The sequence below is a fragment of the Lampris incognitus genome, chromosome 1, assembly GCF_029633865.1.
Source record: "Lampris incognitus isolate fLamInc1 chromosome 1, fLamInc1.hap2, whole genome shotgun sequence".
In the NCBI taxonomy this organism is placed as follows: domain Eukaryota; kingdom Metazoa; phylum Chordata; class Actinopteri; order Lampriformes; family Lampridae; genus Lampris; species Lampris incognitus.
The window spans coordinates 37,323,030-37,347,347 of record NC_079211.1 but is presented as its reverse complement, the minus strand read 5'-3'; the positions used below and the strand labels follow the sequence as shown (position 1 = coordinate 37,347,347).

Here is a 24,318-nt window from a genome sequence, read left to right as displayed (position 1 = left end):
AAATGTTTGGTATTTTAAATTGATAGTAAATAAATTAAAAGATGACCTAAAAATCATAATCGATTTATTTTTTGCCGATCGGCTAATCGATTAACCGTTTCAGCACTAAATTAGAGTATGTTGTCTTATGCTAACTTAAAAGTACGCCAAAATGGAGAGCGGAAAAAAAAGCTCGGTTACACCGGCGCTTCCGTTCTTTCCCCTCTCTCCTTCTTAACCATTGGAAATGACTGACAGCCGAGCGAATCTCTACCGATGGAGAAAATGTCACATTTGACAAGAGCGAGCGGGGGTTTGATTTATTTTCCCTTCTTGGGGTGTGTGTGTGTGTGTGTGTGTGTGTGTGTGTGTGTGTGTGTGTGTGTGTGTGTGTGTGTGCGCGCGCGTGCTCGTGCATGTGCAGCAACATGCGTCTCTTGAGGAACGGCTACAGCTGTGGCTTAATCCAGAACAGATGTGTTGGGGAGAGAGAGAGAGAGAGAGAGAGAGAGAGAGAGAGAGAGAGAGAGAGAGAGAGAGAGAGAGAGAGAGAGAGAGAGAGAGAGAGAGAGAGAGAGAGAGAGAAGCCAGGCCCTTAAGACCTCAACACTAGACCATCACACTCAGCACGCGGAACATACGGTGAACACGAGCACAATACCAAACAGTCTTAAAACAGATTTTGAGGCTTTTCCAAATATATCAAAACACACTCACAGCAACTCACCACAGCAAACTTTCACAGTACTTGTGTTTTTTTTAGGTATGCTGTACACCGCTAGTATAAAAAACTTACAAACTCAAAAGAACTAAACATTCTTTCCTCGCTTCAATGACATTTATAGACCGGTAGGGATCAATAAATGCCACTAAAGTGAAAGAGGACTGTGGCTTTAAAAAAAAAGAAGAAAAAAACTTCTTGGTTGACGGTGTTAGCTAGTTCCTCGAAGAATGGGGTCTTTGTACCACTATTTTGCAACTTCCAAACAAGAGGAATCCAGGTTGACGTACGTTTGCCTTTAATTTTCAAAACCGACAAGTACTAGTCCAATGTACACAGGCTTTAGTACGCTCATAAAAAGTCTTTTTCTTTATTCCTATGTCTTTTTATTCCAATACGAATTCAAAGACTGTTGGAGAGGGAATACTGTGTTGGCAAATCCACAAACAGCACATATAAAAGCAGTGGGAAAGTTAAAGTTTCACATTTAAATCATAGTCTACAGTGTTGATCTCTGACTGTCAAATTTGTTAATCAAATTCAAATTTATCTTTCTTTTTCTTCCTGTGTACAGTATTTTGATACCGTTTTATGTTTTGCTATCGAGCTACCTGAGTGGGAGACGGACATTAAGGCAGTTCCATCACTTACACACTTTCTTACCCATAAAGCCTTCGTTAAAGAACATCTTATTAATTATTATCATCCAACTGAACTGGCATATCACCTCCATCTTGTATGATAGATAGCAACACGTTACATGACACATTAGAAACTTTCTCAAAAATAAACTTCTCTAGTTGGACAATTTTCTCCACTTCCCTCCCTCTGAAAAAGCAGAAAAAATGCCACCATACTTGCTAGCATTGGCTACTACTTGACAGTAAAGCATAAAATAACTTAAACAGTTGAAATAGTAAGTGATAACCAGCCTTGGACAAGACTTTTAGAAAAGTGTATTATACCATGCTACATGGTACATAAGCCTTTGTCTTGCAAAGGATTCTGGGAGTGCTGGGCTTTTGAGGAACATTTCCCTCAAGGAGGAAGTTAGCTACTATTCTCTTCAGTGTTTTTCCACGTAAGCGCTTGACACACGTCACGTAAGCCTGCTGCAAATCCAAAACCAACACTCAACCCAACATGAATAGCAGAGCATCCGACTCACGTATGACTTCCACTTTGTAGGTGGCGTTGATCTCTCCTGCTTGGTTGGAGACGTGGCAGGTGTACTTGCCGCTGTGCTCCGGCGTCAGGTTCTTCAGACTCAGGGTCCACTTTTTCTTCCTCCCTTCCCCTCCTCCATCTCCTCCTACAGCTCCTCTTTCCTCCTCCACTAAAGGGCGACTGTCCTTCAGCCAAATGATGTTGGGGCGAGGGTTCCCACTCGCCGTGCACTTCAGGCGCACTGAGCTCCCCACCGGGCGAGCGATGACGCGTTTCCTCATCTTGGCCGGCTGTGTGAACCGTGGACGAACTCCAAGTGGAGAGACAAAAAGTTAAAATGGAGATGGGGAGGGGTTTGCATGTTGTTGAGAAAATATCATTTCAATCAGGACAACTCACATGTACAGACGAGTGACAAATGAAAGGAAAACCCAACATAAAATGTCTTAGTGAGGTATTGGGCCACCACGAGCCTCCAGAACAGCTTCAATGCTCCTTGTCATAGATTCTACAAGTCTCTGAACCCTACTGGAGGGATGGAACACCATTCTTCCAAAATATATTCCCTCATTTGGTGTTTTGATGATGGTGGTGGAGAGTGCTGTCTAACACGTCGGTCCAAAACTTCCCATAGGTGTTCAATTGGGTTGAGATCTGGTGAGTTCACAGGCCATAGCAATGATTTGCATCATTTTCATCCTAATCAAACCATTCAGTGACCCTTTATGCCCTGTGGATGGGGGCATTGTCATCCTGGAAGAGACCACTTCCATCAGGATAGAAATGTCTCATCATAGGATAAGGGTGATCACTCGGAATCATTTTGTTTTTTTGTGCCCCCCCCCCCTTTCTCTCCAATTGTATCCAGCCAATTACCCTACTCTTCTGAGGCATCCTGATCGCTGATCCGGGGGAGGGCTGCAGACTACCACATGCCTCCCCCGATACATGTGGAGTCGCCAGCCACTTCTTTTCACCTGACAGTAAGGAGTTTTGCCAGGAGGATGTAGCGTGTGGGAGGATCACGCTATTCCCCCAGTTCCCTCTCCCTCCTGAACAGGTGCCCCCTCCGACCAGAGGAGCCGCTAGTGCAGTAACCAGGACACATACCCACATCCAGCTTCCCACCCGCAGACATGGCCAATTGTGTTTATAGTGATGCCCGACCAAGCTGGAGGTAACACGGGGATTCCAACTGCTGATCCCCGTGTTGGTAGGCAATGGAATAGACCACTATGCCACCTGGATGCCCTAACTTTGTATTGATTTGTAGTGACCCTTCCCTCTAAGGAGACAAGTGGACCCAAACCATGCCAGGAAAACGTACCCCAAAGCATAACAGAGGCCTCGGACCCCCTTACTGTAGGGTCAAGCATTCAGATTTTTCCTTTCATTTGTCACCCATCTGCATATACATACAGTATACATAAAATTGCATGAGAGTGCCAATATGATTTAAAGCTTTGGCAATGAATGGATCTGCTGGATACAGACTGCATCTAAAGTACACTAAGACTATCAATAACATGGAGTACAAGTCTCCTTACTGTACATACAGTAGATTCAAAGAAGGTTCAGGTTGGGGGGAGGTGGGTGAGCACCACAAACCAAGCTTAGGTATACGTAAGAAACACAACTGGTTTCATCGAGTTAAACTGCAGGGGCAATTGCAACTTGTGTATTTGTAATATGTGGCTGACACCAGCTAGTTGAGAAGTCAGTAAGAGTTTCCTGAATGAACTTGCGCCATCCATTTTATCTATTTATACACACATACACAATTCAGATACACAGAGAGGACAGAAGGGCACATATACGCACGATGGATCGATTTTGGCTAGAAACACACACGCACACACACACCTTTTGTCTTAACAAGGCAAAACGTAGCCTCGCAAGTTACCTCAAAAACAGCGCAGAAAATGGGGAAAAAAGGAGCTGAAGAAACAGTTTTCAGGAATAAGGCTTGACAGAGCAGTTTTATATTTTCCTGCAGTGATCTTCAGACCACGAAAAGAGAGAACAGATTTAAAGAGATGCTTGAATCCCCACATATTCAATATGACACTTTTACTGGACAATTGGAGAGATTAAAACCATATAGTCTGAGAAGGTTATGACATAAAGCCCTTTTTCCCCCAAGGGTTCTCACTTCCTGGACAGTAAATTCTGTCCCTATGATGTTGCTGTTAAGAAACATAATTTATAACCAGTACTAGGCTGGTGATTTACTTGCTTTCTGGCCTAGTTAGCTTAGTGAACATTGTATCAGGAAACAAGCCAACATCAGTGATAGCTGAATTAGATTAAGATAGGCAGATGTGTTTAGATCCCTGCCAAAGATTGGGGCAGGAAATTTATGTGACGCTGTAACAATATGACAGCATGCTTTTTGGTATACTGGTAATTCGTAATGGCTAGCAGTCAATATTTCTGTGCAAGTACACGGAGAGCAATGCAGGAACCGGAGTAAAATTCCTTGTATGTGTAGGCCTACACATACTTGGCCAAATAAACCGATTCTTATTCTGATTCTAATATAATTTTTTGGCTTAAAAATATTTCAGCCACTTCTTCTTTTACCTTGTGCAAGTGTTTAAACATATGCACGACAGCATACTTAACACACAGACATACATATGGGCATAGGAAGGAGAAAACACTTGTACACATGTTTTGCTCCCCTATGGCTTCCTCACTGTGCCATTGCATCTCTCCCAGCTCTGCAGGCCTTCTCCGCTCTTTCAGAACTCCAGATGCCTTCATGAATGCCGAGTCCCATGCATTCAATTACACATACAGCTTCCTCTGAGAACCCCACTGAACTAGCCAGGTGCCCTATGAATCTGGTCATAGATATTTGTACCTCTGTACAGTTCCTAAAAAGCCAGACACAAATTAAGCATTACCCTTAACATCTATTCATGCACACGTCTTAAAAGGCATAAAATGGCCTAGATGGTAGTACTCATATTTCTGACTGCCCATGTCCAATTGCCGCCTTCTCTCTGCAGACCTGACAGTAAATACAGGGAAGGGTTACACAAATAGACATGCGTGCACACACACACACACACACACACACACACACACACACACACACACACACACACACACACACACACACACACATCTCTTATAAAGCAATCAGCAAACAGTGAGACGAGATCAAAGAGAAAAGAGCATCCAGTCAGCGAGGGAGAAATCAGTCACAGGAGCGCTTGATTTTACAGCCCCCATGTGCCCACGGCAGCCACTCTGTGGAGCGATAAATTAAACTGAAACAACTACAGTTCCGCCTATTTCATTATTATTCCAACACTGAGTAAACAAACAGGGGCGGAGAGTTATGTGACGGGGTTGCAAGCTCAGATCCGGAGGTATTCGTACATGGCAGCATTACTCAGCGGAATATAATTCCCCAAGGCCGGGCCAGTTGACAAAACAAACATACCCAAAGGCTTTAAAGTTCTGGCGACGCACCGGTCTGTAAAGAAGGCTGCTGGACTGCAGCTGAACTGTGAGCAGACAGAGTCAATAGCACGCAGAGAGAGAGAAGGTGATGTTTTGCTTTTGTTTTTTTCTTTAGAAGTTTTGGCAAAGCCGTTCATGTCTCACCGTCGCATAAATTGAATTGAATAATTGAACCGAACCAAACAAACTGAACACAAGTGTCTTAAACTGCACTAAATGCAACTAAACTGTATTCGGTTGAACTGGATTAAGAGAAAAATGAGCAAAAACAAAGAAAAAAAGAGAGTTGGGGGTGACGCTTGGTGCAAACTGAAGCTTTGGGAGGGACGGACAAATTGAGATAAGACCATGCAGAGAGGGCAAGAGGGGAGAGTGTGTAAAAAAAGAAACAAAGCAGAAAGTAACTGTGGACAGAAATAAAAACAGAGAGAGAGAAAAAGCTGGGAGGGTGTGGAAGGGGTAGAACGCGAGGTCTCAAAACGATGAAAAAGGGAGAGCAAGAGATGAGGTTGGGTGTAATGGAGGGAAGGAGAGAAGGTGAGAGTCAGAGAAGGCCAAGAGGTTAGGGTTGTTCTGGGTCCCAGCGGGGCCTCTTGAGCGCCACACTTCACAGTGTAAAAATACTCCTGACCCAGCAACTGACCGCCTTTGATCAGACAGAGAGAGGGGGAGATATATTGAGGGACTTGTGTGTGTGTGTGTGTGTGTGTGTGTGTGTGTGTGTGTGTGTGTGTGTGTGTGTGTGTGTGTGTGTGTGTGTGTGTGTGTGTGTGTGTGTGTGTGAAACGAGAACACACAGCCCAAAGAAAAGTGTGAGTATGAGAGCATTTATGTGTGTGTGTGTGTGTGTGTGTGCGTATGTTAAAGGGATAGATAGTAAATGTAATGTAAATACATGCACGAGTCGGTAGCCTGTAATATTGAGAGCCCATCAGAGAAGATTCAGGCATGTTTGTATTGCTGCTCTAATGCCACTAAAAGGCAGCATGGAGTCCGCTGGAGGACGATGCATGCTGTAACATACGCAAACTCCGCTGGCCTCCTCGTTAGCAACAAAGGCGCAAAATGCATAGGATAAAATCAACGTCCTCAGACAAGTTGGTGAAAGTGACTAAGGCAACACGTTTAAATTAGACTAACAGTGGCCCCTTAGAGTAGGACAATGAGGTAAAAATTGGTTGATGTAGTGACATGCAATCGCACTGCCTTAAGTGCCCCCCCCTTTTCTCCCCAATTGTACTTGGCCAATTATCCCACTCTTCCGAGCTGTCCCAGTCACTGCTCCAGCCGTGCCTTAAGTGTAACTCGCCGTGTGGAGCCTCCATGATGTCAAGGCATTACTAGCCAGCCAGGCTCTGATAGCCTAAAAAAGTTTCGATGGTGGCGCCCATGAAATCCTCCATTCTTTTTTTTTGGCATTTTCTGCCTTTATTATTTAGTGATAGTCAAGAGAGAGAAAGGGGGTGACATGCAGCAAAGGGCCCGAGCCAGACTCGAACCCAGGCCGCTGCGGTAAGGACTCAGCCTTATGTGGTATGCGCTCTACCAGGTGAACCCCCGGGACGCCCCTGAAATCCTCAATTCTGCTTAAAAACGCAAGTTTCACAGTTGACTATCTTAGCTGTATGAGCTCTTTATTTTCAATCATTGGAGCGATTCATTAATTCATGTCAAAATCTATCTTATCTATCCTAACTGCATTTTTAGGAGTTTATTTTTCCTTTAAAAGAGAAATGTGAACAAGGAAAGAGACATGGTGAACAATATACGAAAGAGGCAAAAAAGATAGAGGGAGAGCGAGAGAGAGAAAGAAAGAGAGAGAGCGAGATATGGGCATAAAGACAGAATATGTGTCTGTGTCTGCGGTGTGTTTGTGGTAAAGCTTGTGTGTTTGTAGGAATGTGAAAACAGTGAGCACATGCAGTTGGTGCTAAGTGTCATGACAGGAAATCCAAGCGGACCAGAGGAGGGAGGGATGAAAGAAACTTATCTAAATCACACCTCGCACCAATGGCCCCCTCTCTGTCAGAGCCAAATACGGACGTAAACAACCACCCAGATGTTTGTGTGTGTATTGCACAAATGTATAAATGGGGTGACAGCATCCTATGAATGTGTGTATATACACCACACACACTGACAAGTGTGCTGCAACGTGTTGGATAAATGATTGAAGGTAGTGGGGTATTTGAGATTTTCAAAACTATTTTAGTTTTAAAACAGTATGACAGTATACCAGCTTGGTTTAATTGGTCGTTTTAACAGGATTGAAATTTTAGTTATGGAATTTAAGTACAATTAAATTAATTAATTAATTAATTAAAGTGATTAGGATCTATTACCCAGTTTCCCAGCCAGTTCAGGGGTGTTTTCAGAATCTCCCTCAGTCGCCCCCGCGCCACCTCTCCCCGAGCTGGAGTCATCTGTCGAGGAAGAGAGAGAAAACAAGAAGTTTCGTAAGCGAATTTGGGTGACTTCTGTGTTGTCCTGCCCCCTTCTGGAACTCCTAGAGTTTCAAAACACATGCAAAGACTTGTATTTGAATATTGCCTTGATGCAAATCTGATAGATCAACTATTCTCACTCTCCTGTTTGCCTGACCCATCTGGTACTCCATACAGGGCAAAACAAACATTTTCTACTATACCTAGGTCTATGTGGTACATCTTCCAAAAAGCTAGCGTGATGTATTAAATGCATATTTACATATGAAATTATGTCATCAGTTCATCCATCCATCCATTATCTAAACCGCTTATCCTGCTCAGGGTTGCAGGGATGCTGGAGCCTATCCCAGCAGTCATTGGGTAGCAGGTGGGAAGACTCTGGACTGGCCGTCAGTCCGTCAGAGGGTCAACACACACATTCACACCTAGGAACAATTTAGTACGGCCGATTCACCTGACCTGCATGTCTTTGGACTGTGGGAGGAAACCGGAGCACCCGGAGGAAACCCAGTGACTTTTATTCCGGTTCTTGCCATGCCACTTTGCCATTTGTCATGTAAATAAGACTAACCTGCCTGTTGCCTTAAAGGGACAGTTCACCCCAAAATTAAAAATACATCTTTTTCCTCTTACTCAAGATAGCCCACAGACCTTGTTGTGAGCAGTTTCATGTAGGTGTAGTTTGGTCTAAGAAAATAGTTCCTACATGAAACTGCTCACAACAAGTTCCCATATCCATTTGATCTATAAGTACTCTATGTCAGAAGTAATCATGCATCTGTACTCCCTTTGTACTACTGTACGGTACAGCAGTACAAACAACAGTCATGGTACCAAGTCAATCCTTGTCCTTTACTGTGTGTGAAATAAAGGCATATTTCCTTCCCAATTATTCCTTTCAGGTACAGAAATACCAGAGCAGCAACAAATCACTACCACACCATGCAGGGACAAACCCTCCTCCATCTGTATCATCCTTTACAAGGACAACTTTCCCCGGCTGATGTTTTCATTTTCCTCTCCAAGCACATCTTCGCTCACTGATAGTGGCAACCATCAAAAGCCGTACAAACATCTGTCTGGTGTTTTACGGTGAGAACTGCTTCAAGATGGAAGCAGTGTCTCTGAGGGGCCCTTGTGTGCATGTGTGTGTGTGTGTGTGTGTGTGTGTGTGTGTGTGTGTGTGTGTTTGTCGGGTACTTATACAGATGCGCAATTTCAGGTCTGTCAAAATACATGACAGGTTCTAGCCGAGTGACAGAGAGAGAGACACACACACACACACACACACACACACAGAGGCAGAGAGAGAGAGAGGGAGAGGGAGAGAGAAATAGAAGGGGGGGGTAAGTCAAGAGAGAAAGTTTGGCAAGAACTAGAGGCCTCAATCAGAATCTGATGCTGGTAACAACGAAACAAAAGGAACCAACCAGCCTTGAACCACCTGCAAGCATAGTGTGTGTGTGTGTGTGTGTGTGTGTGTGTGTGTGTGTGTGTGTGTGTGTGTGTGTGTGTGTGTGTGTGTGTGTGTGTGCATGCGTGCATGTGTGTGCGCACATGTGTTTGCGTGTATGTATGATTGCCTTACGTGTATGTGTAAATGGATAATGTAAATGAATGATGCACAAAAGCTTGCGTTTATGGCTGTGTGTGGACTTTAGCAGACCACGTGTGAGCGCATTGTTTTTCGTCTCGCTCCAGGCGTCTCTGAAACACCACTATCTGGACAGGCTTATAAAAGAGAGAGCTGAAATGCTAACACGATACACAAAATGCATCCCGAGGGCTCCTAATAAAATGCCAAGGGGGTGCACGTACGTGCATATGTGTGTGTGTGTGTGTGTGTGTGTGTGTGTGTGTGTGTGTGTGTGTGTGTGTGTGTGTGTACACCTTTGTATACGCGTCTGCAATAAGAGCACTGTAAATGTGTGCATGTGTCTAGATACGTGCATATGTGTGAGCACATGTCAGTGTATCATATGTCTGAAGGTGTGTGTGTGTGTATGTGCGTGTTGGTGAGCGTGTTTGTTCCTGGGTTTTTTGACTAAGTGGTAACTTGAGGGGATGGTATTCCAGTAACCTCTCCACCCCTGCCCTCCCAATTGCCACATGCGTGGCATGTTCTGAGAGGGCGGTGTGTTTGATGGTGAGCGGTGCCGAGGTTTGATCTGAATGGGGAACAACGGTTTAAAGCTCTCACAACCATCCAAACCTCCCATAGCTCCCGCCCTTTACACAACACAACTAACAAGCCCCAGCCCCCCTCCCGTCACCCCCCCCCGTTTTCCAGGCCACCTACCTCACTCCCAAGCCCCCCAAAAACAACCTATCTACCACACGCACATCACAGCACTGCCACACATCAGAATCCAAATCCCTTTACTTGCCAAATACAATGAATGTGAGGGTATTTGGCAGCACAGCATTCTGGGTAACAACACTGAATTCTGGGTAATGTATCCTGGCCCTCTTTGAAGACCAAACAATAAACGATGATAAAAAAATAATTACGATTAAAAGAATAAAAACAGAATCTTTTTTTCTGCAGAGAAACGACCAGAATGATATCCACACCCTTTATAGAGAAAGACAGAATGTTTCTAATGGATGGGAGCAGAAATCATGCAATATATACAACCCTGAACATCACGTTTCAGAAACAGTACACACTGTGGGATAACAACACTTTTAAATGCCTCGCATACACTGCACCTGCACATATCATCATGAGACAGGGCGATATTAGTAAAGAATGGCCTTATGGGTTATTGTGTAGTAGTGTAGTAGTACACACAGTAGTGTAGTAAACTGCAGTTTACTACACTACTGAGGTGTTTTTTTTTTTGGTGGGCTAGAATATTCCTGGCACTATACACCTACAAACTCTACATTTGAGCAATTTTTTTAACTTTTTTTTTCTTTGATATTTTTGTGTTTGCATCCATCCATTATAATAGTTGAGAGTTATAAATGCATTCATTCAGAAATGGCCTAACCTCCCAGACAGTGCAAGGTGAGAGGATACACAATAGGCAGCAGACTAAACTAAGTCTATTTCATTTCCCAGTCTACCCTTTGATAATCCTTTAGAAGGCTTCTTTGGACATGTTCTCCTCTGAGCCATCAAACCTGATCTAAATATTATGTAGAAATGCACTCATACAGTTTTGTTTTTTTTAACCAACGATGTTGCCACATTGGTTAGGGGCTTATAACACCGGTCAGGAAGTTGATAGATGACATACCTGTGGAGGCATGGAGGTGTTTAGGAGAGACTGCTGTTTGTAGACTTCAGCTCTTTAATACCCTGCGGCCGGCCACACATCCTTCTCAGTAAGCTCAGACAGATGTCTGTTAACCCATATATCATCAGGTGGTATCACTCCTTTTTGACCAACAGGACCCAGCAGGTCTGAGTGAACTGGACATCATCTGAGTCTAAAGTCATTAACACAGGTGTTCCTCAAGGATGTGCGAGTTCTCCCATTCTGTTTAAATGTAGTGTCAGCTGAAGCGTCAGCTCCTATTACCACTGGGACTACTGTGGATTTCACCTTTCATATCCATTCTAGTTCTTCCTTCAGCCTTTGGTATTTCATTAGCTTCTCATGCTCTTCCTGATGTTGCCACTGCTCGGGATTGCTACCTTGATCACTACTGCTGTCTTCTGTTCCTTGTCGACCACCATAATGTCTGGTTGGTTAGCCAGCACCTGCTTGTCAGTCTAGAACTTAAAGTCCCACAGGATCTTAGCATTTCCACTCTCAACCATCTTTGGTGGTGTCTCCCATTTGGACTTGGGGGCTTCCAGTCTGTAGTCAGTACAAATCGGAAGGCAGCTGGCTAGCTCAGTAGGTAAGAATGCTGGCTTTCATGCCAGAGATAGGGGTTCAAACCCCAGTTGGGACGAGTCTCCAGTAAGAGTCTATGGCTTAGACTCCTATTGCTATCCAAGCCAACTACCTCAGATATGAGTGAGAGTAACTCAAATACAGTGATACCAGCTCAGATGTTGTCTGGGTTAACAAGGTCTGCATCAGGTGTTGGGGAATCAGGGCAACCTGATGAGAAATGGGCTACTGGAACAAGACATTTACAGACAAGGGCCAAGAACCTGGAACTGATGAATACACATATACTGACAACAGCAGTGATCGATGTAGCAATCCCGAGTGACGGCAACATCAGGAAGAAAGAGCATGAGAAGCTTGAGAAATACCATGTGCTGAAGGAAGAACTAGATCAGATGTGGATGGTGAAATCCACAGTAGTCCCAGTGGTCTAGGAGCAGGACTGACTAGGAGTCTAGGAGCACTAGGGGCTGTGACCCCCAAACTGGGAGAGTGACTCCAGCAGATTCCAGGAACAATATTTGAGGTCTCTGTCCATGAGATGTTTTTATGCATGCTCAATAATCCAGGTAAGGAAATCACAGAAAGTTGAATCAGTTCATCTGAACACGTTTATTGGGAGATAAACGTTGTGTCCAGATGAACCGATTCAAATTTCTGTGATCTGTCTAGAAGAGTGCAGTCCTAGGAACAGCTAAGATACTGTGCAGAACATTCAAACTTCCAGGCCTCAGTAGAGGACCTGAACTTGAGGAAGACACACACCAGACAAGGGTGAGAGGGAGATTTTATATATATATATATATATGAAAAGACCAGAGATGTTCCATAGAAGACCATATAACCTCTCTAATATTCATTCATGCAGGTAGTTAGAGCAATCTTTTCATCCAAAGACATTCAAAGAACCGAGTGCACGATAAACATGTGTGGTCCCAATGCGAATCAAACCCCAAACCACAGAGTTGTTAACACCATACTTTGGCGTACAACTTGGCCACCCAAGACTCTCATAAAAATGGTAACTAGAGCTCTATGCCAAACAGTTATTGTGAGGTTGCAAGTTCAAATCCCTGGCTGTCATATCTTTCGCCCGGTGTATCTCCACTGCACGCCTTAGCCACACCCTACTTTGCCCCCTTGATGCTGACCACTGCTTCAATTCCATATGTGTCCTCTACATTTGAATTAGTTTAAAGTGGCACGTCCTTGTCGATGCAATAATGAATATCTTAAGATTCATTTAACAATTTACTTTGTCATTGCCATACTTTACAAGACTGGCATTCAACAACAGCCAACTTGGAAGTGCTACAGGTATTACTCATAAAGGAATGGACTTTGGCTTCGTTATCAGGTGAGCCTGTTTTGGGCTTGAACCCATTAATAGTATGCCTGTCAGCATCAGAACCACAATCTGTTTCATTAGCTAAGTAAGTGTGCACATACAAGGAATTAGCTTGATGGGTTGGTGGTCTAACTCATAAAGAAATACTGTGTATGAGACCAACAGAGCACTTAAGCTTTATAAAAATGCAGAATACCATCATCTAAGAACTAATAAGTTGAAGTTAGAACATGCAGTAGATTGCCACGTCCAAAATGTATGTGCTTCCCTACTTCAGCTGTATTTAATAAACAACAAAGCTGTGTTCTGTCCTCTGATGCTGTTCCACTATCTAACGTTCAGCCAGATATGCTGCCTGTTGCCTGAAACAACACATATATACTTCAACGCATGCAGCCACATGCATGCATTCACGTCAAGCACGCTGACAAATAGACATGCACAGAGACATGCACATCAGAATATATACTCTACAGGCACGCAACACACACACACACACACACACACACACACACACACACGGTACCAATGAGAATACGTGACGAATCTACGTCATTGTGCCGACAGAAAGACAGGGCTCAATCACACATACAGGGTATAAAGTAAAGGCATTTCAACACAGACAAAAACTCACAGACACACACAATCTACTAATAACTAAAAATGTTTTCTTCATTCTTCTTTGTCGTTCTCCATTTCTCACACTTGCCCACACCTCTTCCTTCCCTCCCACTTTCTCTCTTGCACTTGTACCCTCTCTGTCTTTTTTGGTTCTGGCTCTCTGACTCTCTTGTCAATTCTCCCTCTTTCTGTCTCTTCCTTTCTTTCTTTCTCCTGCTCTTTAGGAGGCAAATGGCACAGCAGCGTGCAACAATTCACACATTCACTGGCTTGGTACCACTGTGTGTGTGTGTGTATGTGTGTGTGTGTGTGTGTGTGTGTGTGTGTGTGTGTGTGTGTGTGTGTGTGTGTGTGTGTGTGTGTGTGTGTGTGTGTGTGTGTGTGTCTATTTGTATAACCCTTCCCTGTATTTACTCTCAGGTCTGCAGAGAGAAGGTGGCAATTGGACATGGGCACTCAGAAATATGTGTACCACCATCTAACGGGTGTGTAGGTGTGTGTGTATCTGCGTTAATATGTGAAAGTGTGTGTGTCTGTGTGTGTGTGTGTGTTAGGGCCTATGTTTTCCTAAAGGGTCATGTCCTTCCAAGTTTTAATATAGAGACACTGGATATGTTATGCAGAGAGAAGGACAACGTGTATGTGAATATGTGTATATGTGACAGAGAACAAGAGAGAGAGCAAGAGAGAGAGGGAGAGCAAGAGGGAGAAAAGGACAAAGGACAGGCAACAAGAGACAAAGACTTCTTGTTTGTGTGTGTGTGTGTGTGTGTGTGTTTGTTTTCACCTATGCAGGTTTCTGTATTTCTGTATCTTGCCATGTTGGCACGGTTTTAAAGTCTTGGCTTAAACTACACAACTGTGTGTAATATAGCCTGAGTGTAGCTGAGTGCGAAGGTGAACACTAACAAACCAAATCAACCTAAAGTAGAGCTTCTGAAAATGATCGATAACATCCTCAACCAATGCTAGCTGATAATTCACCCCAAGACTTATATTTTATTTAACGACTCGGGCAAAAACCACCACAAGTTGAGCTCCTTATTGCAACATAGTTAACAGGAAGACCAAACTTCAATTTTCCCTGATAGATGGTCAAAATCCCATGAGGGTAATCATCCGCCTGGGGAAAGTGTCCTTGAGCAAGACAATGAGTCCCACTGCAATCCAACGGTGCCGTTCTGGATCTGACCCAGTGCTCTTAACTCTTTTTAGAAAGTGGGCGAGCAAATAGAGGATTTCTCAAAGGAGTTGGCTCTGACCAATCGCTGTAGTTGAAGTTGAAACATCCCTCCAATCCTTTCCAATTGTGACAAGGATTGGAGGGGCTTTTAAGTAGACCCCTTGACTAAAATACACATACATTACACAAGTCCTCTCAGACTAATGGTTGAGAATCTGGCTGCAAACTATCTATCTATCTATCTATCTATCTATCTATCTATCTATCTATCTATCTATCTATCTATCTATCTATCTATCTATCTATCTATCTATCTATCTATCTATCTATCTATCTATCTATCTATCTATCTATCTATCTATCTATCTATCTATCTATCTATCTATCCATCCATCCATCCATGCATCCATCTATCTCCATCCATTCATGCATCCATCTATCTCCTCTGTCCTGGATTTTCTTTATTGAATACTGCCTAGCCAATATCCATCCATCCATCCATCCATTATCTGAACCGCTTATCCTGCTCTCAGGGTTGCGGGGATGCTGGAGCCTATCCCAGCAGTCATTGGGCCGGCAGGCTATAAAAAAAATTAAAAAAAACCCACACAATTTCTGAAGGGACACACTGCCAGAAACAAGAGACTGGGGTTAACAACAGAAGAAACACCATCAGCCTTCAGCCTTCAGGAGGTGGTTGGGCTGTCACCAGTGACCCCCCCCCCCGCCCCCTACTACAACACACACTGTCATTACATTTACATTAGTCACTGATACAGGAGACACTGGGAAGAATGAAACCGCATGTTATGGTTTTACTGAAGCCCACCATTGCCTGTCGTAGTATCAAAGAATAGATTACATGGTCATCACGTTGAGTGTTTTGTGTGTGTGTGTGTGTGTGTGTGTGTGTGTGTGTGTGTGTGTGTGTGTGTGTGTGTGTGTGTGTGTGTGTGTGTGTGTGTGTGTGTGTATGCTCTTTTAGCCCAAAATGTCTCTAATGCAAGCTCTGTCTTCCATTCCAACCCCCAAGGTCCAGACACAAGCATATTTTTCTAACCGGCCATGGTAATTTTAAGAAATTGTTGAAGGATTTTGTTAACCAAAGTTGCCACATAACACACACTATATTTTTGAACTGGTTACTTTTTTCTTTGCGGACTTTTTTCTCCCTTTTTCCCCCAGTTGTACTTGGCCAATTACCCCACTCTTCCGAGCCATTCTGGTCTCCGCCCTCTCTGCTGATCCGGGGAGGGCTGCAGACTTCCACGTGCCTCCTCTGATATTTGTGGAGGCACCAGCCGCTTCTTTTCACCTGACAGTGAGGAGTTTCACCAGGAGGACATAGTGCGTGGGAAGATCATGCTATCCCCCCCAGTTCTCCCTCCCCCCCGAACAGGTGGCCTGGCCGACCAGAGGAAGTGCTTGTGCAGCGACCAGGACACATACCCACATCCGGCTTCCCACCCGCAGACACGGCCAACTGTGTCTGTAGGGATGCCCGACCAAGCCGGAGGTAAAACGGGGATTTGAACCAGTGATCCCTGTGTTGGTAGGCAACGGAATAGACCGCCACGCCACCCAGACACCCTGAACTGGTTACTTTAAGCTTGCACTCTGAAACACAAAATACAAACACTGGTCTAAATAAATCTAGACCCACCTACCTTTCCTCATATAAGACAACCCTTCCAACCACCTAGCTAACATACAGTTCCATCCAGCCATCCATTATCCAAACTGCTTGTCCTGCTCTCAGGGTCGCGGGGATGCTGGAGCCTATCCCAGCAGTCATTGGGCGGCAGGCAGGGAGACACCCTGGACAGGCTGCCAGTCCATCACAGGACCGACATACAGTTTGTTTTTTGAAATCATTGAATCCCAATGTGATAAAAATATGATGTGCAGCCATGAGAAGTTGGGGCTTCTGTGGTTCAACCTGTTCAGCATGTATCTTGTTAACTCAGGCCAAAAGTCAAAGACGTGAGTTCAAGTGCAACTGAGGGCTTTTGTTGCATCTCTTCCCCTGTCTCTGTCCTGTCTTAATAAGAGAAATTTGCATGCCAAGATAAAGATGCTGACATCATGTTGTGAACACTATTTTAACATTTGCTGCCTGTGTGTGTGTGTGTGTGTGCTTTTTCAGAGAACACATCATTATGAGCCCTATCTGTTTAGCTAACAGAGTTTTCAAGTGAAACATTTTGGTCCAAGAGAGAAAAAGACTCCAAGTTGTCGTACAGATTAATGGAGGGAAACCTGAGAAATAATGTGACCTCGTCAAGGTGTGTGTGTGTGTGTGTGTGTGTGTGTGTGTGTGTGTGTGTGTGTGTGTGTGTGTGTGTCACCCTTGTCATTAATTTACACTTTTGGCTGTAGACTTGGGGCCTGATGGAAATCATTAAAATCTCTACTACACAGTTCTCTGTTGTGTGTGTGTGTGAGTGTGTGTGTGTGAGAGAGAGAGAAAGCGAGAGAGGGAGAGAGATAAAGACACAGAAAGGCTGACAGATTTACAAATAGACACAGACAGACAGACACAGACACAGAGAGAGGGGGGGGAGGGAAAATGAGCGAGTGAGAGTGAAGATGGAGCACGGTCAGGACTGACGCAGAAAGACGCGAAAAGCATAAAGAGGGCGAGAGATTTACTAGCCATGGCCGCAGAACAGACATTAATACATACTTAGCTGCTGAACTACAACACTGACACACGTGACAGATTAACAACTTATGTGTGTGTGTGTGTGTGTATTTTTTGTGGTTGTGGTTATATTTGTATTTTGTGGGCAATCAAATTGGTGACGTGTGTCTGAGGCGCTGACATTTTCCAAGTTAATTGAATCATTCAATTCTACACATTCTACACAGATACGCACATGCACACACACACCCAGGTGCCATTTTTGATGAAGAAAACTCCTCAAGGTAAACTTATTTTTATCTTAAATGTTTCTGGGAAATTTGTTCTCATTATCCCTCAACACACACAAACACGGCTTGACCATCACCCCCAGTTTCAACACTTGATAGCCTCTTCTGTTCAAAATCTCTCTCTCTCTCTCTCTCTCTCTCTCTCTCTCTCTCTCAAACCCAGCCAAGACAACAAACTTTTTACAGGCACAGCTTTATGATACTATTTACAAATGTGATTACACGTTGTGCCACAGAGTGTTCCAGCTCTCTGAAATATGATGAACACACTTCAGCATTTTGCTGTGAATTGCTTCCAGCTTCTCTAACTTGTTCAATACAGGCTTACAATACGTGTTTGTATGGCGCTCCCTCTCTCTAACACACACACACACACACACACACACACACACTCACATACTTCAGCGCATGCAGTGGTGCACACATCATATTAGTGTTGTGAGTATGGGGTTGATTACCCCGAGTTTTTTGCTGTCTGGCAGCAGTTGCAGTGTGAGGGCAGATTTAAGGAGGTTCTTTGAGTGCTTGTGTGTGTTTCTGCATGTGTATGTCCTTGTGTGTGTGTGTGTGTGGGGGGGGTTCTGCGTGTGTATGTGTGTTTCTGCATGTGTGTATGTGTGTGTGTGTGTGTGTTTCTGCATATGCATGTGCATGTGTGTTTCTGCATGTGTATATGTGTGTGTGTGTGTGTGTGTGTGTGTGTGTGTGTGTGTGTGTGTGTGTGTGTGTGTGTGTGTGTGTGTGTGTGTCATTTCCTACATTCTTCAATAAACCAGAGCAGCAGAATTAGAATTTTAAGAGTTTCCACCAGTTGTCAGAAGTGTCAGAAAACCTAAAATGATCCCTTTTTGACTTGATGACACTGATAGTTATGAAGACGTATTTGGATGGGAGGAGGTAAGACGTGTAGTTTTCCTCAAGTTCTCCTGAGTGGAATTATACTCCAAACTGTCAAACAGCAAAATGATTTACAAGGAATGCTCTTTTGCAACCCTTGTTTCACCTCGTCGAGCCCAGTAGGTAATGAAATTACACCTCACAAGATGATTGTAGGAATCTCAAGAAATATAATCTTTCGGGTTAAATGGTTTTTTTCCCCCCTCATAAGGAAAAAAATGAGCATTTGAAAGCCCCCGGGCTTCCCCGCATAATTAGTCAAGTGACATCCGTCAAACGGGGATAATGAATTTCATTGTTCTGTGTCACAGCTCGGCTCATCATCTTGTGTCAGCGTGTCGTATACAATCATGCCTTTGTTTGCAAGAGACCTTCCCCACCGAACCACCCATACGTCTCCACATAGGAGAAGTAATGTTCCATACAAGTGATACCCACTCTCACAAAATGACCGACGGCAGCAAATTAAAGCAACTCCACTCCACATTTTTCATCCGAGGCAAGTCATTGGTTGACAAACTGACTTACTGAACAACACTTTTACAGACTGGATCCTATAAACACTTACATTTTACATGTACCTAGTAAGTGTGGCATGAAAGACATCAGCAAGTTTGGGTTTCGCATCTTGCTCAAGGATATTTCGACAAGACCGAGTTGCTGCTATGGGGCGTCTGGGTGGCGTGGTGGTCTATTCCGTTGTTGAATCCCTGTGTTACCTCCGGCTTGGTTGGGCATCCCTACAGACACAATTGGCCGTGTCTGTGGCTGGGAAGCTGGGTGTGGGTATGTGTCCTGGTCGCTGCACTAGTGCCTCCTCTGGTCGGTCGGGGCGCCTGCTTGGGGGGGAGGGGGAACTGGGGGGAATAGCATGATCCTCCCATGTGCTATAACCCCCTGGTGAAACTCCTCACTGTCAGGTGAAAGGAAGCGGCTGGCGACTCCACATGTATCAGAGGAGTCATGTGGTAGTCTGCAGCCCTCCCTGGATCAGCAGAGGGGGTGGAGCAGTGACCGGGAGGACTTGGAAGAGTGGGGTAATTGGCCTAGACTGTGTCTGGATGCATTGACTCGTGGTTCAGTGTAGCTTGGAGACTGAATAAACGTGTCTAGCTCCAAAATGTTCGAATTCTGACCACTCCAGATCCACATCCGGGCTCACTTGGTAGTCTGTACTGCAATATTTGCTGCACTTTCATGACATGAAGCTCCTGTTTTCCTATTGCTGTATCTATCATTCCACTCAGTTTGGATAGTTACGTTGTGTGCAACCTGTGAGAAACAACTTTCATTTCACCTGTGCAGTGGTGCAACCCAGACGACCAGTAAAAAGACTGTGTGAACCGCACAGAGGTAACTACGCCACGTCACTGAAATGAGAAGTAAACTATCAAGACATGTACAAACCATTCGCCCCGAAGCATCGTGACTGCTTTTATAACCCAATGGCCGCCCCGATCACCTGTGTAGCTTCTGCATACCTCTGTAGCAGAAACCAGCTGTGGATATCCTCTAGCTAGCTTTTGAAATGTTGTCCATCTTATGCTTATCTAAGACCTAATCCCCTGCTCGGCACCTACTCTGTGTTCTTTTGGTGTAGATGTAAACACAGTGTGTGTGTGTGTGTGTGTGTGTGTGTGTGTGTGTGTGTGTGTGTGTGTGTGTGTGTGTGTGTGTGTGTGTGTGTGTGTAAAACTCTCAACATTGAACTCAAACCAAGCACTGTTTTGCTGATCATGTGAGATTGCAGACTAAACAAAAACACTGCCTTAAGGGTAGCTTTTCCTCCGCCACCATCCATGTGTGAGAAAGAGGGATGGAGAAAGGATGAGAGAGCATGAGAGAATGCATGATTCATGGATTATGGCTCTATATGTATGTGTGTGTGTGTGTGTAGGTGTGTGGGTGTGTGTGTGTAAAGGGAGAGAGCAAGCACAAGAACTATACATATTCATATTCCTTTTCCTATTTCGACTTCAATACAAATATAAGAATATGTGAGAGAGGCACAAGGAAAGAAGAGTATAGCTGTGTGTGCATGTGAATGTGTGTGTGTGCCTAAGTGTTTAACTCTAGCAGAACTCTGTATTTCCTGATGCTGAACGAAGCGTGGTTTGATCTCGTGCCATGAAAGCCCTCAGCATTCTAATTACAGCCACCTGTGTGTATTTGTGTGTATGTATGGTTTTGGTTTTTTTTGGAGTCTGTATGAGCGTGTTTATGTGTGGGGTCGCACATCTTCAACAATGTGCTCATGTATGAGCAAAACCCAACCGGCTCCATCATAGTTTCCACTCTGTCCATCCACATCTGCGCACATGGAAGGCAAATGCTTTTAACACACACACACACACACACACACACACACACACACACACACACACACACACACACACACACACACACACACACACACACACACACACACACATACAGTTCTCCTGTCCTTGATGGTCATTTACAGGAAATAGTAGGGTAATGTCATACTCAGCAAGTGGAAGCAGTGGTGCTGTCCTCCATTTTCGGGTTGACCTTCGATTTATGTGTGTGTGTGTGTGTGTGTGTGTGTGTGTGTGTGTGTGTGTGTGCGTGTGTGTGTGTGTGTGTGTTCCACCATGTCTTTTCGGAGCCACTTTAATCTTGGTTAGTCCATTTGTCTGTCAGTTGGGTTTGTCCATATGCCTGTCTGCCCTAAACTTAAAATACATGTCTGTTTCTTTACCCACCTGCCAGTGTATCTGTCTGCATCCTAACCTGTCCGTCCATCCTAACCAGTCCAGGTCAGTCTTCCACCCATCTCAACCCTGCTCTCCTGTGTGCCCGTCTGTCCTTACAGAGTTTTCTGGCCAAAGTTGGTTTGACACCCAATGAGCGTTAGATGGAGGTTGATCAGGTTAGCCACGCACTGTGCTGCACAAAACCTCCTTGAAGAAGTCCCAATAAAATCAGAGCTCCAAAATGTCTTTCGTTGACACTTTCGGAGCTTCCATCTCGACAGTACAGTTGGCTCTAGGTAGCAGAGCGAAGCAGTCATGGGAATCTAGTAAACATATACGATTAAGTTTGGGAAAGTCCCAAAGCTCCCCATTACCGTTTGATATAACGCTCAATAAGCTTATGTTTCACAGCAACTAATTCCAGCCAGCAAACAAAGTTGGGGCTAATATTCTTAACAATAAAAAATCATTCCAGGAAGTGAAAACGACCATCAGGGAGGCTTAAAATAGTTCCAAACCCCTCAGTGTTGCAACATTTATACTAATGAGGCTCTGGCCAATTGTCTTAATAGCACAGTTGTATTGTATTGTGTTGTGCTGCTTACGTCACATCCACATCTACATTTCAGGTATTCACCAATGGGAATCATATGGGTAGAATAACATAATCTTTTAATTATCTCCAGCAGTAAGGAAATGCAAGGTAAGGATTTAAGAGGGTGGAAGGAAAGGGTTTAGCTTTCCTTGTGTCAAGACAATCTAAATATTAGAAGGCGCGGATGAAAGAGTATACCATAGGCTTCGGCTATCGCATCAGATCTCTGTTTAGTATTTAGGGATATTGCTGAACCATAGTTTTTCTGTCGCATCTTACAGTGTGTGTGTGTATTACAAATACAAACACAGAAAAGATCCGATATGCTCATTTGATATATTCAGGCTAAAAAAGAGACTAAACCTACAACGAAAACAAGAATTGTCAAAGCTTGGATAAATGTTGATGGAAACTGCTTGATGAGGTGAAAGCTGTATGTATTGTTGTACTGGGAATTATTGTGTAATCAAAACAGCCTAAGGATTGGAAAAGGCATCTCACCACACCCTGCTGAGTATGAATAGGCAGCTTAGGCAGGTGTAGACAGGTCAGAATAAACTAAATAAAATCTGAATGAAATCAGATATTAATTGCTTAGAGATATTAATTGCAGATTTGTTTACTTTGGTAATCTAAAAATATATATTTTTCTCTGCATAAACCTGACCAGCCTGCAACCCGGTCAAACATCCCCAACAAGTTTTTTCCTTCGACGCGATCCTGCAGGTAAAACCACAGGTCCTGCAAACTTTCTGTCAGCCTGCTCATCACGATGTTCAGTATTGTGGCTAATAATGAATTGCTAGTTGGCTAGTCATCCCAGCACCTTTGTTGTCAAGTTTTCTGATGACACTGTCATCTTGGGGACTTATGGATACAGACACTGGCATTTCTGGGTTTAGTTTAGAGGTTAAAACGTTTGTACAATGGTGTGATGACCATCATCTCATTGTAAACACTAAGAAAACAGAAGAAATTATTTTTGATCCAGAACATATAGGGGATCCCAGCAGTCATTGGGTGGCAGGCGGGGAGAGTCGCTGGACAGGCTGCCAGTCCATCACAGGGCCACTGCTGGGAGTGCTGGGATAGGCTCCAGCATCCCGCGACCCCAATTAGGATAAGCGGCTTGGATAATGGATGGATGGAACATCTAGGGGATCATTCTCCACTACCAATCCATAACACATAATGAACACAGGTTCAATATTACAAATACTTGAGTGTACATATTGACTGTAATCTGTCTTGGGATGTCCGTGGGAATTCTGTATGCACTAGGATCCAACAGCGACTCTACCTTTTCCGCAGACTCAGGGTGTTTGGGGTTGGACAGAAGTTAATGATGCTATTTTATCATGCTGTGATAAAGCGTATTGCAGCGAATTCGGGGGGCAACCACAGGAACTGCCACGGCCGGGACGCGAACCCGTATTTCCTGCACCGCGGGAGACATCGCTGACTGCTCGACTTAATCGGTCCGACCCGTCAGCCAGCGGCCAACGTGTCTACTTATCCATGCACATTACAGTATATTATGTTAGGATTTTCAGTTAAGTTAAAATCATAGATAAACAGACTGGTCCACACAGCAATGAAAGTGATGGGGGTAAGGGAGCATCCTTCCCAAATGCTCTTTGAGAAGACTAAAGCTAAACAGGTTAGGAAAATTATCACTGACCCGGCTCATGTCCTGTATTCAGAATACGAACTGTTCCCATCAGGTAGACACTACAGGGCTCCAATTAAACACAGTAAAAGATACTTGAACAGGTAAAAAAAACTTTCATCCCCCTATCAGTGAATCTCCTAAACTCAACTTAAGGAGGGTGTGAAATAAGGGGCTGTGTTGCATGTTTGAATGCACTTTATGTCTGCACTTTTGAAATGGTTTTTAGACAAAATAAAAATGAAAAACATTAACCAAAATGTTCCAATTTCTGCAGCGGCAGTTAATTCTGGTCGACCCTTCTCTGTTTTTCTCCTGCACACAAGGTTTCAACTCTAAATTGTTTTGTCTTAATTTTTATGACTTTTCACTTAGAATTCCCTTGAAATGTTTTTTTTGTTTTTTTTTAATTTTCCCCCTTTTTCTCCCCAATTGTACTTGGTCAGTTACCTCACTCTTCCAAGCCGTCCTGGTCACTCCTTCACCCCATCTGCTGATCCAGGGAGGGCTGCAGACTACCACATGCCTCCTCCGATACATGTGGAGTCGCAAGCTGCTTCTTTTCACCTGAGAGTCAGGAGTTTCACCAGGGGGACGTAGCGCGTGGGAGGATCATGCTATTCCCCCCAGTTCCCCCCCGAACAGGCGCCCTGACCGACCGACCAGAGGAGGTGCTACTGCAGCGACCAGTATACATACCCACATCCGGCTCCCC

At 44.1% G+C, this 24,318-nt stretch overlaps 1 protein-coding gene across 1 annotated transcript in view; it reads right to left on the bottom strand.

Annotated features, from left to right (window-relative positions):
• Positions 1-24,318, bottom strand: part of fgfrl1a (fibroblast growth factor receptor like 1a) — a 99,088-nt gene that overhangs the window by 5,385 nt on the left and 69,385 nt on the right. The window contains exons 3-4 of the mRNA XM_056277562.1: positions 7,684-7,764; positions 1,869-2,177 (exon numbers count right to left, since the gene is read on the bottom strand). Coding sequence (XP_056133537.1) covers positions 1,869-2,177; positions 7,684-7,764 — 390 coding nt within the window. The remainder of the gene's footprint in view (positions 1-1,868; positions 2,178-7,683; positions 7,765-24,318) is intronic.